Below are 19,627 nucleotides of genomic sequence, written 5' to 3' on the forward strand. Positions count from 1 at the left end.
ATGGGAGAAGTGACGTATGGGAGGTTGCCAGCTTGGGGGAGTTAGGGAAATGGGAGCTACCGGCTTGGGATGAATGGGTTGGGTGGTAGACAGTTTAGGGGAGGAAGCGGAATGTGAGGTCACCAACTTAGGCGAGTAATAGATGGGAGGCAGCCAGCTTGGGGTGTAACGTTTGGGACGTGGACAGATTGAGGGAGGGGGGGAGGGGTGAGAGGATGCCAGCTTGGGCGAGTAAGGGTGATGGGATGTTGGGGGTGTATTGGGAATGAGAAGAAGACAGCTTGGGGGAGTAAGGGATGGGAAACAGCCAGCTTCGGGGTGTAAGCGGAATGGGAGGCAGCCAGGTTGGGAAAAAAAAGGAATGGGAGTTAGCCAGATTGGGCGAGTAAGGGATGGGAGGTAGCCAGCTAGTGGGAGTTGGGGGAATGGAATGTAGCCAGGTTGGGTAAAAAGGGAATGGGAGGTAGCCAGTTTATGGGGGTAAGGGATGTCAGGGTGTCAGCTTTGGGGACTATTGGGACTGGATGGAAGCCATCTTAGGGGAATTAGGGATTGGGACGCTGCCAACTTGGAGTAAGGGGAATGTGAGGTACCATCTTGGGTGAGAAAGACTTGGGTGGTAGCCAGCTTGGGGACATAGCGGATGGGAGATTAATGTTGAGCTGTACTGTGGGAGGGGCAGTACTAAGGGAGCGCCGCACTGTGGGAGGGGCAGTACTAAGGGAGCAGTGTGGGCGACACATATCCTTCTGAACCGTTCTTATCCATGTACCTGCCCAAATGTTCTTTGCCAATGTGGTTATAGTCCCGACCTGAACTAACCACTCGGACAGTCCGCCCAATATACCGACCACCCTCTGTGTACAAACATTGTCCGTACGGTTCGTAATCATTTGTCTTTTTGCACAATTACCAACTGCTCCCTTGTTCTTGATACCATTACTCAAAAAAATACACAAAAAAAATACTCTGCCCATCTAACTTATCTATTTCTCTCCTGATTTTGTACACCAGCTGTCATCCTCCTGCGCTCTATGCAATACAACCCGCGCCGTCGAAAACATTCCCTTTAAGTCCTATCTCTTGGCATGATATTAAAAAGAGATAGGTATTGATCAGGTGAGGGGAGGGGGGATAAAGTTGGTGGAGGGGGGAAGGAGTGTGTGACTGGGGTTCTTTAAAACAACCTTAACTCAATTTCAGTTAATGTAGGGGAGGTTTTGGGGAGCTTTTAAGTGGGGGTTATCTTTAACAGCTCAGCAGCAAATAAAATCTTTATACAAAAACTCTTGTTTGTTTGTTCCGGGACTACAGCCAAAACGGTACACGTTAGCACGACAATTTTAAGCCCACCTTACCATCGTCCGGTGGTCTTATTGGAAGACGTTTCATCGAAATAGGTGTTATATTTTTTTAAGTTATTCACATTTTAAAGTTTAAATCTATCTCCTAGGGAGGAGGGGGGAGGGAGGAAAGGAGAGGGGGGGAGAGGGGGAGAGGGGGGAGGGAGGAGAGGGGGGAGGGAGGAGAGGGTGGAGGGAGGAGAGGGGGGCGAGGGAGGAGAGGGGGCAAGGGAGGAGATTGGGGTGAGGGAGGAGAGTGGGGTGAGGGAGGAGAGGGGGCGAGGGATGAGAGGGGCGAGGGAGAAGCGGGGGGCGAGGGAGGGGAGGGGGCGAGGGAGGAGAGGGGGTCAAGGAGAGGAGGGGGAGATCAGGGGGGGATAGAGGAGAGGGGGAGAAGAGGGGGGGAGGAGAGGGAGGGTAGAGAGAGGGTGGGAGAGGAGAGAGGGTGGGAGAGAGAGGGTAGAGGAGAGGGGGAGAGAGAGGGGGAGAGGAGAGAGGGTGGGAGAGAGGGAGGAGAGAGGAGAGGGGGAGAGGAGAGGGTGGGAGAGAGGGGGGAGAGGAGAGGGGGATAGGAGAGGGGGGAGAAGAGGGGGAGAGGAGAGGGGAGAGGAGAGAGGGCGGGAGAGAGAGAGGGGAGAGGAGAGGGGGGAGAGGAGGGGGGGAGTAGAGGGGGGCAGAAGAGAGGGGGAGAGGAGAGGTGGGGGGAGAGGAGAGAGGGGGGGAAGAGGGGATCGGGCGCTGCGCGAATGCGGGAGGAGTTTGGGCCCAGTTGGTCCGCTTGGTCTAATCAGTCTGATAGGTGGGCCTAAAAATGTTGTGCTATCTAGTACAGTTTTGGCTGAAGTTCAGTCACAAATAAACAAACAAACAAGAGTTTTTGTATATAGATAGATGGCTGTATGGTAACTCAAATTTCACTGTACATGTGACAATAAATTGAATCTTGAATCTTGAATCCTGAATCTAGTACCTGCCTCAACTCCGGCAGCTCGTTCCATTCATCCACCATTCCATACACTCTGTGAAAACGTTACTGCTCAGTTTCCTATTAAATCTTTTCCCCTCTCCTTAAACTTATGTTCTCTGGTTTGTGATTCCCCTACTCTGGGCAAGAGACTTTGTGCGACTACCCTATCGTTTCTTCTCATGATTTTGTACACGTCTGTACGATCACCCCTCATCCTCCTGCGCTGCAAGGAATAGAGTCCCAGTCTGCTCAACTTCTCCCTGTAGCTCAGGCCCTCGAGTCCTGGCAACATCCTCATAAATCTTCTGTGCACCCCTTCTGTGCACCCTTTCCATCTTGACAACATCTTTCCTATGTCATGGTGCCCAGAACAGGACACAACCCTCTCAATGCTGCCTCAAATCATGACCTCCCAACTTTTATACTCAATACTCTGACTGATGAAAGCCAATGTGCCAAAAAGCCGTTTTGACCCACCTCACCCCAACCACACACACTGAACTACAAACAATTAACCCCTTCAAAACCTTTACACATTTCTGGATTTCTTTATGAGGAAAGCCCTTTCAGTCCTTCCAGTCTGTGCAATCGTATTGGCCCACAAAGTTTACCTGTGGCCCAGGATGGGCTACCAGAGTGACCGATCACCCCGTGGGGCAGGGGATGTGGGAGGAGTGCCAGGGGAACCCACGGACACAGGAAGAGCATATAAACTGCACACGGATTAGAGCTGGCAGACAGCAGCACTAACTGCTGCTCCACTGTACCCTCTACTTGGTTTTCTTTCTTCCAGCCTGTTTCATCTGCTTTGCAGACTCATTTACTGAAGGCACCCAGCGGTCCTGAATCATTGTGGGTTTCCCTTCACTCTGCCAATCCAGCTCTGAGCCTGACCATTCAGTTTGGCTGCCCTGCCCCAGGAATCCAAGTCCTTCCTCTTGCATCAGTTGTGGGTCACACATTCACCTGCACCCCCTCCTGTCTCCATCCATGGCACCAGGAGAGGTCCAGACATACATAACCAATACAAGACAAGTTTTGAAATGATTTTTTATTGCTTAAAAGCCACAAAGCAAAGCATAGCTCGCATTTGCTGAACCCCTGGAGTTTCAATCTGTCTATAACACCACTTCTTTGCCTGTTTGTGTGGTGTCCTTCCTTTGCTTGTACATATGTTTCCTCTAGGTCTCTCCCCATAATAATTTTGAGAACATTGAAAGGTGCATGTCCATGTAGTGACGATGTGTGATGTGAGCACAGGTCACAGCTGAGTCTCCAATAAAGAATATTACCTTCAGGTGATAACTGCAGTGAGAATTTAGCAGCTCGACAGGACTAACACATGAACACCTCCAACTTTCTCTCTTTCCCTCTTTCAACCTGCCTCTTTTTCCTGTTTATCCATCCACCAGAGTGTCTCTGGCAGTCTCTGTTCTTCCATCCCTTTCCATCCCCTGTCCCGCTGAGCATTTGCAGAATCGTAGCGTGCTGTGCAGTTGATTGGCTGTGAGCTCTGTACGGTTAGTTGAGATACAATAGTGCTTCAGTAATAATCTGCGGGCAAAAGAAAGTGGTGAAAACCTTTCTGGGAAAGGAGCTGGAGTGAGGGTGACCAACAGTCGGTGAAGGGTCACCCCTCACTCACTCACTGTGCAAACCCCCCATTAACTCAGACTATCACCCCAACCACTGGCAGCCTTGTCCTTGTCAACCCAAACCCTACTACCTCTCCCCCCCCCCCTCCCCCCCATTCACTGACGACCACCGCCCCATCCACCCATTCGTCCTCTGGGGCTCTGTCACTCCAGGTCTGTCCCTGCCCAAGAATAGATGGGAAAACCATGCTGCTAGGGGAAGTGAGCAGGTTAGGCAGCATCTGTGGAGGGAAGCACAGTCGACAGGACTAAATAATCTAGGAAATAATTTACCAGAGGTTTTCATGCTTGATGGCCTGAGTTAGAGAGAGTGATGTGTTTTGGTGTTTAAAATCATGAGGAGAGTGAATAGAGTCTTTATCCAGGATAGACAATCAAAGTCAGAGGTCCTAGATTTAAGGAGAAAGGGGCAAGATGTAATAGGAACCTGAAGACCACTTTTTTCAATCAGAGGATGTTGGGTCATGGAATTAGGTGCCAGTGGAGATCATTCTTGCAGGAACTATAACAGCATTTAAAAGACTCTTGAACAGGCACATGGATATGAAAGACATTGAGGGATATGGGCCAAACACAGGCAAATGGAACTTGCTTATATGAGGCATTTTGGTCGGTGTGGACAGGTTAGGCCGAAGCAGCTGTATCCATGCTGTAAGAGATAGATTGTAGAAATGTTTCCCCAATGGTACATGTGTCTAGGGACAGAGGGTGTTGGTCTAAGGAGGATCCGAGGAAGACCTTTATCCATTCAGAGGGTGATTGGAATCTGGAATGATCTCCTTGAAGGGATGGTGGAGGCAGAAATTTTCAGTGTTGAAGAAACATTTGCATGAGCTCCTGAATTACCAAGACTGAGTAGGGTGCGGACCAAGTGGTTGGAGTTGGATACCTAATGGTCAGCATGGACACAATGGACTGAGGGTTCTGTGTTGCATGATGTGGCCATAACCCTTGCATTTCTCTTTGCCACTCTTTCTTCTCTTCTCTATTTCCCTCTCCTTCCTCCCGGTCTACCTATCTGCCCTCCCTCACACTCTCCCCCAAACTATCTCTCCCCTGTACCCCTCTCATCTCACTCTGCCTTCCAGTTCTCTGTTTCACTTCTCTCACTCACTTCCTGTTCCACCCATTGTCCTGTCACCAACATCACTTCTCCCCACTAGCGCTTAGTTGAAGACACCTTCTCTGATCGAGTGTTCGCTTTTATACTCAGGACTTGATACTCACTTTGTTTCCATTTACGTTTCCCCAGATTATTTGCTGTGAACAGAGAGCGGAAAGATAAGGTTACCAGGTACGGACGGATCTAAGTTAGGACATCAGGAGCAGAAATAAGGAGAGATTATCAACTACTGAACCGTGGAGAGGGAGAGCCAGGCACAGGGTGGGAACAAGTCCCACATCCCCTCCCCCTCTGGAATTCCAGATTGGATTTGAGAATCGGTGAATGACAGGAGTCCACTCAGCCCATCAGCTTGTTCCAGCTTGATGGTGGAGCTCCTTGCTGAGTCTCACTCCCCATTCCTCCCCACAGTCCAGACTTTCTCCAGTTCCCTTTACCCAAGCTGTGAATCTACTGAGCTCCATTCAGGCAGCACATCCCAGATCACTGGAGTTCCTCGCCTGAAACATCTCTGCTGTTGTCAATCCCTCCCCCCCCCCCCCCCCCCGTATCTTCTGCTCTCCCTCTCTCCTGCCATCCTCCATCTATTCAATCTCTGAGAGGGCTTTCAGGGGTTTGATGAAGTCCTACCCTCAAGGCTGTGTGAAACTGGGCCAGAGGGGGTTAAAGATTGGTAGCAGCATGGACCGGCGGCTGAGAGTGGGGGATAATTGTATTTCAGACTGTAGGCAATGGAAACATCAAATTCATATCAAATCCAGTAAAAATTTGTGTTTCAATGAGATCACCTCTCATTCTTGGAACTAGAGTTTAGACCAAGTTTGTTCGTTCTCTCTACAGAGGAGCAGCCAGACCCCATCCCAACCCACCATTCAACCTGGTAAAGCAATGCGGCTCACCCTCCATTGAGGGTAATCTTTCCTCAGGCAGGTACAGCGGATCTGTACATATTTCAGGTGCTGTCTCACCAGTGCTCCATATAATTGGAGCAATCCTCTTAAAATAAAGCTCAACACACAACAAATAGCTCACTACCCTACATGTGAACTTTCAGTGGTTGGTGTGCAAGAACCCCATACTTGGACCTCTCCCAACACCAACACCGTTCAATTTCCCACCATTTAAAATTCTCCACCTTTCTCCACATTATTTTCCATCCGCCATGTTCTGCCCGATGTCTCTGCATAATCCTGGCTTGGTATCGTCAGCTACCTTGGATATATCATGCAGTGAGCTGGTGCAGGATCCTGACCCCAAACAGGCACCATCCCTCTGCCTCCACTGATGCTGAGTTCCTCCAGCAGTTTGTGTTTTGCTTGGACATATCCAACCTGATCTTCTAATACAATTCAGGGATATCAATTGTGAGCAGCTGGGCCCAGCATTAATCCAGCATCATTCCTGGTCACAGCCACCCAGTCCAAAAAATGACCCATTTTATCCCACTCCATCTTCTCTCAGTTGACCAAGTCCTGGCTCGTATATTATCCTCATGGCCGAGCATGTAAATTTTGTTTAATAACCTCCTATACTCCACTTTATTAAAGGCCTCTGAGTCCAAATACATATCAACTGGGTCCTCTTTTTCATTCCTGCCTGTTGCAACTTCGAAAGACATTAAGGTTTCAGGTTGGGACACTTCTTTGGACTGATTTTGGGGGTGGGTGGGGTGGGAAGGAAGTTGGATGAGAGGAGGGGCAGGACAAAGCCTATGAGTCACGGGTGGACACAGACAAAGGTTTTTTGATCAGCGAATGGTTGAACAAAGTCCAGAGGGTGAGTTGAAAATTGTGAATGAGCTGCCGGAGGTAGTAGAAGCAGGTAGTATCACAATGTTTAAGAAACATTTGGACAGGTGCATGGATAGGACAGGTTTAGAGAGATATGGGCCAAACATAGGCAGGTGGGGCCAGTGTAGATGGGACATGTTGGTTGGTGTGGGCAAGTTGGGCCGAAGGGCCTGTTTCCGCACGGTATGACTCTCCTCCTGTCGCCCTCAGTTCTCTCTCCAACGCCATTCTTGCGAAGTACATTAATGACTTGGATGAAGGGATTAAAAGTACCATTAGCAAATTTGCAGATGATACAAAGCTGGGTGGCAGTGTGAACTGTGAGGAAGATGCTATGAGGATGCAGGGTGTTTTGGACAGGTTGTGTAAGTGGGCAGATGCATGGCAGATGCAGTTTAAGTTGGATAAATGTGAGGTTATCCACTTTGGTGGAAAGAACAGGAAGGCAGATTATTGTCTGAATGGTGTCAAGTTAGGAAATGGAGAAGTACAAAGAGATCTGGGTGTCCTTGGTCATCAGTCACTTAAAGTTAGCATGCAGGTACAGCAGGCAGTGAAGAAAGCTAATGGCATGTTGGCCTTTATGACAAGAGGAGTTGAGTATGGAGCAAAGAGGTCCTTCTGCAGTTGTACAGGGCCCTAGTGAGACCACACCTGGAGTACTGTGTGGAATTTTGGTCTCCAAATTTGAGGAAGGACATTCTTGCTATTGAGGGCGTGCAGCATGGATTCACTAGGTAAATTCCCAAAACGGTGGGACTGTCGTATGTTGAAAGACTGGAGCGACTAGGCCTGTATACGCTGGAATTTAGGATGAGAGGCGGTCTTATTGAAACATATATTATTAAGGGATTAGACACATTAGAGGCAGAAAACATGTTCCCAATGTTGGGGGAGTCCAGAACCAGGGGCCACAGTTTAAGAATAAGGGGTAAGCCATTTAGAACGGATATGAGGAAATACTTTTTCATTCAGAGAGTTGTAAATCTGTGGAATTCTCTGCCTCGGAAGGCAGTGGAGGACAATTCTCTGGCTGCTTTCAAGATAGCGGAGTCAGGGGGTATGAGGAGAAGGCAGGAACGGGGTACTGATTGTGAATGATCAGCCATGATCACATTGAATGGCAGTGCTGGCTCAAAGGGCCGAATGGCCTACTCCTGCACCTATTGTCTATTGTCTAAATCTGTTGTAATTTTAAGGGGTTGCAGCTCAGGGTGAACTTGTTGTGGTACATTTGGACCAGAGTGATTTTGTCCTGAGGAGAGATTAAGCAGAATGGGCCTGTCCTCTCGAGTGGAAAATAATGAGTAATAACCTCGTGATAATTTGCATATCCATTATAGGCATTGGGAGGGGATTTATTGCAATGTTGGTTCCTCTAGTTGAGAAGTGTAGAAGTAGGGGGTTGTTGGGATTGCAAGTTGGGACAGGCTGTTGAGCACTGACATAAGAAAAAAATCCCCATCCTCATAGGTGGCGATTCTGTAGATTTCATCACACAGGGGTGTGGGAGCTCAGCCACTGAGGGCATTCACAACAGAGATTACTAGATTTCTGGATATCAAGGGGAACATGGATTATGGGCTGGTTGTGAGCTTTTTCATCAGGACCTGATACTTACACATCTCTTCACAGATCGTAGATTTCTGAAGCATGCTTCGGCTTCCTGTGAACAAAGGAAAGTGGAGGTTACCAGGAGTGGACTGACCAGCTATGATCCTTCAGACAGAAAAGACGATGACAAACTAATGAAACGCGGAGAGGGAAGTGCTCCGAGCACATTACATCAGCACGTATTACTGGATGACGGATTGGCTGGAAATCTAAATAAAATAGAAAACAATAAATAACCTCAGCAAGTCAGGTAACGTTTATGGGGAAAGAAACAGATGTAACATTTCAGGTTCAACATCCCACTACAGTATCGGCAAAGGAAAGCACAAAAGGTAATTGAAGTTGCAGAAACGTCCTGAAAAGGTCAGGAAAAAGGAGGCTTGGATCAGGTCCAGGTGGCTGGGACAAAGCGTATCCCTGGAGAATGTAGTGGACTGCAGGGCACATTTATAGTAATGGAATCACACAGCACAGAAACAGGCCCATAGGCACAACCTGCCCATGCTGACCAATATGCCCCATCTATATTAGACAGTAGATAATAGGTGCAGGAGTAGGCCATTCGGCCCTTCGAGCCAGCACCGCCATTCAATGTGATCATGGCTGATCATTCGCAATCGGTACCCCGTTCCTGCCTTCTCCCCATACCCACTGACTCCGCTATCCTTAAGAGCTCTATCTAGCTCTCTCTTGAATGCATTCAGAGAAATGGCTTCCACTGCCTTCTGAGGCAGAGAATTCCACAGATTTACAACTCTCTGACTGAAAAAGTTTTTCCTCATCTCCGTTCTAAATGGCCTACTTCTTATTCATAAACTGTGGACGCTGGTTCTGGACTTCCCCAACATTGGGAACATGTTTCCTGCCTCTAAAGTGTCCAACCCCTTAGTAATCTTATATGATTCGATAAGATCCCCTCTCATCCTTCTAAATTCCAGTGTATATAAGCCTAGTCGCTCCAGTCTTTCAACATACGACAGTCCCACCATTCTGGGAATTAACCTAGTAAACCTACGCTGCAATAGCAAGAATATCCTTCCTCAAATTTGGAGACCAAAACTGCACACAGTACTCCAGGTGCGGTCTCACTTGGGCCCTGTACAACTGCAGAAGGACCTCTTTGCTCCTATACTCAACTCCTCTTGTTATGAAGGCCAACATTCCATTGGCTTTCTTCACTGCCTGCTGTACCTGCATGCTTCCTTTCAGTGACTGATGCACTAGGACACCCAGATCTCGTTGTACGTCCCCTTTTCCTAACTTGACACCATTCAGATAATAATCTGCCTTCCTATTCTTACCACCAAAGTGGATAACCTCACACTTATCCACATTAAACTGCATCTGTCATGCATCCGCCCACTCACACAACCTGTCCAAGTCACCCTGCAACCTCATAGCATCTTCCTCACAGTTCACAATACCACCCAGCTTTGTATCATCTGCAAATTTGCTAATGGTACTTATAATCCCTTCTTCCAAGTCATTAATGTATATATTAAATAGCTGCGGTCCCAGCACCGAGCCTTGCGGTACCCCACTAGTCACTGCCTGCCATTCTGAAAGGGACCCATTTATCCCCACTCTTTGCTTTCTGTCTGCCAACCAATTTTCTATCCATGTCAGTACCCTACCCCCAAAACCATGTGCTCTCATTTTGCCCACTAATCTCCTATGTGGGACTTTGTCGATTGCTTTCTGAAAGTCGAGGTACACCACATCCACCGGCTCTCCGCTGTCAATTTTCCTAGTTATATCCTCAAAAAATTCCAGAAGATTAGTCAAGCATGATTTCCCCTTCGTAAATCCATGCTGACTCGGAACGATCCTGTTACTGCTATTCAAATGCTCTGCAATTTCATCTTTTATAATTGACTCCAGCATCTTCCCCACCACAGATGTCAGACTAACTGGTCTATAATTTCCCGTTTTCTCTCTCCCTCCTTTCATAAAAGTGGGATAACATTAGCTACCCTCCAATCCACAGGAACTTATCCTGAATCTATAGAACATTGGAAAAGGATCACCAATGCGTCCACAATTTCAAGAGCCAACTCCTTAAGTATCCTGAGATGCAGACCATCAGGCCCTGGGGATTTATCAGCTTTCAGTCCCATCAGTCTACCCAACACAATTTCCTGCCTAATGTTCCTTCAGTTCCTCTGTCACCCTAGGATCTCTGGCCACTAGAACATCTAGGAGATTGTTTGATTGTTATACTAGTCCCACCTACTTGCACTTGGCCCATATCCCTCCTTCATTATCCATGTACCCATCCATATACCCAACATTCCATTTACCCACCACCCTCTGTGTGAAAAAGTTGCCCCTTAGGTTCCTATTAAATCTTTCCCCTATCACCCTAATCCTATGGCTTCCGATTCTTGATTCCCCTACTCTGGGTAAAATACATTATCTATTCCACTCATGATCTTATACTCACTCCTCTGTAAGTTCATTCCTCATCCTCCTGCATTCCAGGGAATAAAGTCCTAGACTGCCCAATCACTCCCTGTAGCTCAGGCCCTCAAGTCCTGGCAACATCCTTGTAAAGGATGTTCGTAAAGGAAAACTAAAGGGCAAAAAAAGAAGGCCTGGCAGACCTCTGGCAGATAAGATGCAAGAGACTCCAATGAGTTTTTGTAACATTTTATGCGTGGGTGGGGGTGGGACACACAACATGGGGGGGGGGGAGATATGACACGGGGGGGGGGGGGGGGGAATACGGAAGAGACGGCGCCGAGGACTCCTGTACATTGGTAACATTAGGTCCCTGTCTCAGAACAGAAACACCTTGCAGCAAAGAACCATTAATTGAGCATGACATACCTGTGGTTCATGGTCTACACAACTTTCCACACGACTGCAACAAAAACAAAGAAGTTTTGTTTCCGCTGCACATCAACATTCATCGCTCATAAGTAAATACAAATTCTTGTATCCCTTCCTCCCCCTCACCAACATACTGTCCCCACATTCCTCACCCTCTCTGCTTAATCCCCATTAACCCATGCGCTCCCTCTCAGTATTCCCACCTCTCCACACACTCTCCCTCTCTGGCACACAATCACATTGGAGAGTAGCAACGATTTGTGAACAAAAACTGATCTGTGTTCCTGTTGCATTGTGCAGCTCTCTGCCCATCTACACAGGTTCACAACCCAATGGTATGAACATTGAATTCACCAATATCAAGTAATACCCCCATGCCCTCTCTCGTTTCCGTTCCCCCTTCCCACACCCGGTGCAGCCCATTTATTTCACTATCTCCCATCTGCCCCTTCACACCCCACCATTTTCCTTCCTCAGTGTGCTCATCTCCCATCTCCAGATCCCTCATTTCTCTTTTATTCCCCCCTCTTCCCCCCCCACACAATACTGCACACAATACTCCAAATGTGCCCTGACCATAGTTTATAAAGCTGCAACATGATCACCTGATTCTAAAACCCACATCTGACTGATGAAGGTAAGCAAGCTGTCTGCCTTCTTTACCTCCCTATCCATGTTGTGCTTCCACTTTCAGTGAACTATGGACTTGCTCCTCAAGATTCCTCTGCAGATAATGCTACGGAGGGTTTAATTTATAAGGACCAGACTCAAAGAGCAGAGGGCAAAGCTTTAAAGTGAGAGGGGCAAAGTTTAAAGGAGAGTGGTGGGTGCCTGGAACACACTGCTGAGGGTGGTGGTGGAGGCAGATACAATAGTGACATTTGAGGCCTTTAAATAAGTACATGGATATGCAGGGAATGGAGGGATGTGGATCATGTGCAGGTGGAGGAGATTAGTTTATCTTGGCATCATGAACAGCACTGACATTGTGGGCCAAAGGGCCTGTTCCTGTGCTGCATTGTACTGATAGGCCTGGAACAATGCAGGGTGTAACACAGGGAACTTCGATCATGTGGATGATCACAGTCTTTTCCCAAGGGCAGGAGAGTGTAAAACTAGATTTTCGATGAGAGGGGAAAGATTTAAAAGAGATCTGAGGGTGGTGGGAGTATGAAATGAGCTGCCAGAAGAGGTAGGAGGAGCGAGTACAATAACAATATTTCAAAGTTATACGGACAGGTACATGGATTGGAAAGGTTTAGAGGAGTATGGGCCAAACGCAACCTAATGGGTGTGGCTCGAGGTGAACACTTTGGTTAGCATGGAAGAGGTGCTGAAGGCCCTGTTTCCATGCTGCATAGCTCTCTGTCTATATGAGCTATATTCTGCCTCTCCCTCTACCCATCCATCTCTTTCTCCCTGCCTGTATAGCTCTCCATCTCTTCACATCTGTCCTCCTCCCCTCTTTTCACACATCTATCTGTAACTATCTATCTATCTTCCTGTGTCTGCCTGTTTCCCACATCTGTTTGTTTTGTCAGGCATCTGTGCATCTCCCCCTTCTCTCTCTCCCTCGCTGCATCCTTTATCTCCCACTCTCTCTCTGCCACTCATACTCTGTTGCTCTCTCCTTCCACTCTCCATCTTTTCCTTCCCATCTCTTTGTGCTCTGTCCTCAATCTCCCCTCTCCCTCTCATTGTCTCCCCCTCTGTCACTCTTACTCTCTCCATCACTTCTCCCTCAGACTCTCTCTCTGTCCGTCCTCCTCCTCTCCCTCCTTCCATCTCTCTCTCTCTCTCTCTCTCTCTCCATCTCCCTGCCTCTGTCTATCTTCTTCCATATATTTGTCTCTCTGCCACCCTTCCTCATTTTGTCTCTCTCTCCTCCCGTGGATGGTGGTGGTGGGGCTGTATATCAGTGAGATACACACATCAGGTCCTCACCTGTAGTAGTTCAGACCGTTGTCAAAGTACTGTTTCACTGTTAATTCCTGAGTAGCACGCTTACCGTGTTTATTCCACTCATGGGGCCTGTGGAAAGAGATTAGGAACAGCGACGTTTCAATATGAAGAGTTTTCAAGAGTGCAGAGCTGAAAGATGGATTGAAGGAGAAACAGAAACTGTCTTTGAATGATATTGTTGGTGAGACCACACTTGGACTATTGTGCAGAGTTCCAGTCACCCAACTACAGGAATTATTCCAACTAAATATATAGGAATAATTTCAACAGTAGGAACCCCGTCATTAAGTTGGAAAGGGTACAGAAGAGATTCATGAGGATGTAACAGGGACAGGAGGGATTGAATGATATGGAGGGACTGGACAGGCTGGGGCTGTTTTCTGGAGCGAAGAAGGCAATAAAGTGACTGCTTTCCCAGGGTTGGGGTGTCTAAAACATGAGGGCATAGGTTTAAGGTGAGAGGGGAAAGATTTAAAGGGGACCTAAGGGGCAATCTTTTCCACACAGACGGTGCTACATTAATGGAATAAGCTGATAGAGGTCATGTAGAGATGGATTTAAAAGACATTTGGACAGGTATATGGATAGAAATGTTTAGAGGAAATTAAAAACAAGTTGGTGGAGACCAGACAGTATCTGCAGGGAGAAAATGCACAGATGACTTTTCAGATCAGGGCCTTTCTCCAGTCTGAAGACCAGGAACCAAAACATTATTTGTCCAGTTGGAAGGGGAGGGGTAGGGGTGGGGGTGGGGAGAGTGGGTGATGAAGGAGAGTGTCCATGGGAGCGGTGGGGGTGGGGAGAGTGGGTGATGAAGGAGAGTGTCCATGGGAGGGGTGAGGGTGGGGAGAGTGGGTGATGAAGGAGAATGTCCATGGGAGGGGTGGGGGTGGGGAGAGTGGGTGATGAAGGAGAGTGTCCATGGGAGGGGAGCGATGATGGGGGAGAATGACCCGGTGGACATGCACAAAGGTATGAGAGTAAGAGACAGAGCAGATAGTAGGAAATTAGATGGCTCACTTTTAGGAGAAGTGGGAAAAGATTTAGAGATCTGAAAATAACTTTTTCAAGAGAGGGTAGTTGGAATCTGAAACACACTGCTCGAGGCAGTGGAAGCAGTGACTCTCACAACATTTAGAAGTTAGAAGAGGATTGATGAGGGCAGTGTGGCCTGCTAAATTCAGCAAGGCCTTTGACAAGGTATCGCATTGTAAGCTCGGCTGGAAGGTTAGATCACATGGGATCCACGGCAAACTAGCCAATTGGTGAGAAAATTGGTTTGATGGCAAGAGCCAGAGGGTATAGTAAAGAGTTGTTATTCAGATTGGAGATCAGAAACCAGTGGTGTGCCACAGGGATCGATGCTGGGTCACTATTGTGGAATGACCGAATGGCCTAATTCTGCTCCAATCACTTATGACCTTGTCATGGCCCAGCTAATGTCCACATAGACAACGATCTTTAACCTCAATCAATCCTCTTGGTCACCTCTTTAAAAAACTGTCTGCTTTGTGAGATATGATTTCCTATGATTATCCCTGATCAGTCTTTATCTATCAACTGCTGGTAAATGATGTCCCTCAGAATCACCTGCAGTTACGTACCCACTACTGATGCAGGCTCACTCACCAGTGGTGCCCTGGCTTGTCCTTGGTGCCCTTAAATAACTGTACATTAACCACCCTCCAGTCTACTGGAACTTCACCTGTGCCTAAAGATGATGGTAATATCTGTGCAAGGGCTCCACAATTTCTACCCGAGCTTTTCACAAGGTGCAAGTATACATTTGGTCAACCCCTGGGGATTTATCCACCTTAGGTACAAACCATTACCAAAGATAGTTACTGCCAGACAGATCGGGCCAAAATTTGTTCAAAAGATCCCGTAAAGTCTGAAAATAAACAAATTAACATTTTGTGTCAGGACAAGAGTGAAATAAAAACTGAAAATACAAGAAGGAGAACATCACATACCCTACACAGCGATAGCAGCTGGATTGCAATCAAGTTGGTCAACGATATGAAAACAGATGCAGGTATCTGCGAATAGGGTGGGATCTAATCCAGGGATTTGGGGGTTTGTAAATAAACAGATACTCAGGAATTACAGGTTGGAATCCAAGTGAGGATTTCCACATAATCTAACAGAAACCCAAAAGTTATGTGTAGACTTGAATATTGAGTCGTAGATTTATAGTTATAGAGTCATAGAGTGGTACAGTGTGGAAACAGGCTCTTCAGCCCAACTCGCCCATACCGGCCAACTGTGGCCCAGCTACCCTAGTCCCACTTGCTTGGTCCATAATACTCCAAACCTGCCCTATCCATGTACTTGTCCAACTGTTTCTTAAACGATGGGATAGTCCCAGCCTCAACTACCTCCTCTGGCAGCTCGTTCCATATACCCACCACCCTCTGTGTGAAAAAGTTACCAATCGGATTCCGATTAAATCTTTGCCCCTTCACCTTGAACCTATGTCCTCTGGTCCTTGATTCCCCTACTCTGGGTAAAGGACTCTGTGCATCTACCCGATCTATTCCTCTCATGATTTTGTATACCTCTATAAGATCTCCCCTCATCCTCCTACGCTCCATGGAATAGAGACCCAGCCTAGTCAACCTCTCCCTATAGCTCACACCCTCTAGTCCTGGCAACATCCTTGTAAATCTTTTCTAAACCCTTTCAAGCTTGACAATATCTTTCCTAACATGGTGACCAGAACTGAACACAATATTCTAAATGCGGTCTCACCAACGTCTTATAAAACTGTAACATGACCTTCCAACTTCTATACTCATACTCAATACTCTGACTGATGAAGGCCAAAGTGCCGAAAGCCTTTTTGATTACCTTATCTACCTGCGACGTGACCTTCAAGGAACCATGCACTTGTACTCCTAGATCCCTCTGCTCTGCAACACTACACAGAGGCCTACCATTTTACTGTGTAGGTCCTACCCTTGTTCGACGTCCCAAAATACAATACCTCACACTTCTCTGCATTAAATTCCATCAACCACTCCTCCGCCCACCTTGCCAATCGATCCAGATCCTGCTGCAATTGTTCACAACCATCTTCACTATCTGCAAAACCACTAACTTTGGTATCATCAGCAAATTTGATAATCTTGCCCTGTATGTTCTCATCCATTGATGTAGATGGCAAACAGTAATGGGCCCAGCACTAAACCTTGAGTCACACCACTAGTCACAGGCCTCCATTCTGAGAAGCAACTATCCACCATCACCCTCTGCCTCCTTCCATGGAGCTAATTTGCTATCCTTTCAGCTATCTCTCCTTGGATCCCATGAGATCTAATCTTCCAGAGCAGCCTACCATGTGGAACCTTGTCGAACACCGTACTGAAGTCCATTAACACAACTTCTACAGCTCTGCTCTCATCAACATTTTTGCTCACGTCTTCGAAAAAATCAATCAGAATTCTGAGACATGACCTCCCACGTACAAAACCATGCTGACTATCCCTAATTAGCCCTTGCCCATCCAAATGCCTGTATATTCTATCCCTCAGAATACTCTCCAGTAACTTACCAACTACAGATGTTAAGCTCACCGGCCTATAGTTCCCAGCATTTTCCCTGCAGCCTTTCTTGAAAAGAGGCACAACATTTGCCACCCTCCAATCTGGCACCTCTCCTGTATTTAAGGATGACTCATAAATTTCAACCAGGGCTCCCGCAATTTCCTCTCTAGTTTCCCGGAATGTCGTCGGATATATCTGATCAGGCCCCGGAGATTTGTCTACCTTCATACACGACAGTACCTTCAGTACTTCCTTGATGGTAACAATGACTCTCATGACACTTCCAGTGACTGCTCCAATTTCCTCTGTCCTACTGTCTTTCTCCTCGGTAAATACAAAGGAGAAATACTCATTTGAGGACCTTGCCCATCTCCTGTGGCTCCACACAGAGGTGACAGTTTTTATTCCTGAGATGTCCCACTCTCTCTCTAGTTACCCTTTTCTCCCTTAATTATTTATAAAATCTTTTGGAATTGTTCTTGAGGCTACCCGCCAGAGCTATCTCCTGGCCTCTTTTTTGCCCTTCTGTTCTCCTTTTTTTAGTTGCTCCTTAGTTCCCAAAACTCCTCCAGGGGTGCACTTGATCCCAGCTGCCTATACCTGTCCCATGTATCCTTCTTGTTTTTGACTAACATCTCAATTTCCCTCATCAGCCAAGCTGCCTTCTTTGCCTGCTATGCCTTTCACTCTAACGGGGACGTACACATCCTGAGCTCTCTTTAGTACACTTTTAAAAACATCCCACTTGGCCGATGTTCCTTTCCCCATCAAATAACCTGCTCCAGTCAACTTGAAGGGTCTCTCATACCCTCAAAGTTGGCCTTGCCACAGTTGAGCATTTTAACACATGGACCCTCTCCATCCCGATCCATAGCTTTCTTAAACCTCATCTGAACCCTTCATGCTATGATTTTCCCAGTCTATATTAGGAAAGTTAAAATCCCCTACTACAACAACCTTATTTGACCTGCAGCTGTCTGCAATCTCTTGGCACATTTGCTCTTCTAATTCCCGTTGACTATTTGGGCGTTTGTAGTACACCCCTTTCCTGATCATCCCTTTCTTGTTCCTCAGCTCCACCTATATAGCTTCACTAGACGAACCGTCCGTAATGTTACCTCTGAACTTAACCTCTGAACCTAGCCATGCCATCCTCCTTAATCAACAATGCAACTCCCCCTCTGCTTTTTTCCTCACCCATGTCTCTCCTGAAGCTCCTGTACCCCGGATCATTGAGCTGCCAGTCCTGCCCCTCCCTTATCCAGGTTTCAGTCATGGCTTGCATTTTACCCAACTACACTAATCCCATTTGCCCACATTAAGACAGTATCCCTCTCTGCCAAGTCCTATTTAAGCACTTGTCTCAAAGCTTTTTAAACATAAGATTCAGATTAACATTCAGTGCGGAAACGGGCCCTTTGGCCCAAGTCCTCGCCAACCAGCGACCCTCGCACATTACCACTATCCTACACACATTAGAGATGTTTTTTTTAAACATTTACCAAGCTTACAACCCAAGAGTATGAACATTGAATCCTCCAATTTTAGGTGACCTCTAACAACCCCCCCCCTCCCCCCCCCCCCCCCCCCCCCCCCTTACCTGGCTCACGTCTATTTCTCCCTTCCCCCTCCTCTTACATCTCTTCCTATGGCTTCACAATTTGTAATCCCCCTCCTCTCTTCCAGCTTTCTTTTCCCCCACCCCTTACAATCAGTCTGAAGATGTATCCTGACTTGAAACGTCTCCAATCCACATTCCTCAGAGATGTTGCCAGACCCACTGAGTTACTCCAGCACTTTGTTTCTTTGTTTAACACAGACCAGACTTAGACCCAACCAGTGACCCAACCAACACAATCACTGACTTGTCAGACCCTGGTCATCCTTCTCCCTGTTCCCTTCCAGCAGAAGGTACAGAAGCTTGAAAGCGTGCAACACTAGACTCCAGAACTGCTTCTTCCCCTCTGTTATCAAGCTTCTGAACGGTTCTTCCATTAACTAGGGTACTAAACCAATTCACCTCTACTGCATTGCAGACATTGGACTTTGTTTCTGGAACTAATGCACTACAAAGCTGAGAAACATATTCTCAGTTACTCCAGCACTCTGTATCTTCCCTTTTGTTCTATCTATTGCACTCGAGTTTGGCTTGATTGTATTTATGTATAGTATTTTCTGATCTGATTGCAAAGCATGCAAAAGAAAGCTGTATCATTGCTGTATCATTTCACTGTATCTCAGCATATGTGACAACAATAAACTTAAGCCGAACCTAGACCTAATATTGTGTAGGAAAGAACTGCAGATGCTGGTTTAAATCGACGGTAGACACAAAATGCTGGAGTAACTCAGTGGGACAGGCAGCATCTCTGGAGAAAAGGAATGGATAACATTTCGGATAAGACATCTTCAGACTGAAGGGTCTCGACCTGAAATGTCACCCAGTCCTTCTCTCCAGAGATGCCTCCTGTCCCGCTACACCTAATATTCACAGGTGAAATACTACAAGATTGGAAGGCTTGAGTTATTAGGTGACATTGGATCAGCTGTGGACACAAGAAACTGCAGGCGCTGGAATCTTTAGCAAAAACAATGCTGGAGTAAGATGCTGGATTCAGGCAGCATCTGCAGAGGGAATGGACAGGAAACCTTTTGGGTTGGGAACCTTCTTCAGATTGATCAGACTGAACAGACTGGGACTGTTTTCCCTGGAGTGAAGGAGGCCGAGGGGTGATCTTATGGAGGTTTATGAAATCATGGGAAGCATAGAGAAGGCGCATGGTCACAGCCTATACT

At 47.1% G+C, this 19,627-nt stretch overlaps 1 protein-coding gene across 1 annotated transcript in view; it reads right to left on the reverse strand.

The window, feature by feature from the left end:
• Positions 1–8,794: 8,794 nt before the first annotated feature.
• LOC144590116 (ribonuclease T2-like) overlaps positions 8,795–19,627 on the reverse strand; it is a 77,550-nt gene continuing 66,717 nt past the window's right edge. The window contains exons 4-7 of the mRNA XM_078394974.1: positions 15,119–15,177; positions 13,269–13,355; positions 11,322–11,355; positions 8,795–8,926 (exon numbers count right to left, since the gene is read on the reverse strand). Of these exons, the coding sequence (XP_078251100.1) occupies positions 8,795–8,926; positions 11,322–11,355; positions 13,269–13,355; positions 15,119–15,177 (312 nt within the window). The remainder of the gene's footprint in view (positions 8,927–11,321; positions 11,356–13,268; positions 13,356–15,118; positions 15,178–19,627) is intronic.

The sequence above is a fragment of the Rhinoraja longicauda genome, unplaced genomic scaffold (genome assembly GCF_053455715.1).
Source record: "Rhinoraja longicauda isolate Sanriku21f unplaced genomic scaffold, sRhiLon1.1 Scf000140, whole genome shotgun sequence".
Lineage (NCBI taxonomy): Eukaryota > Metazoa > Chordata > Chondrichthyes > Rajiformes > Arhynchobatidae > Rhinoraja > Rhinoraja longicauda.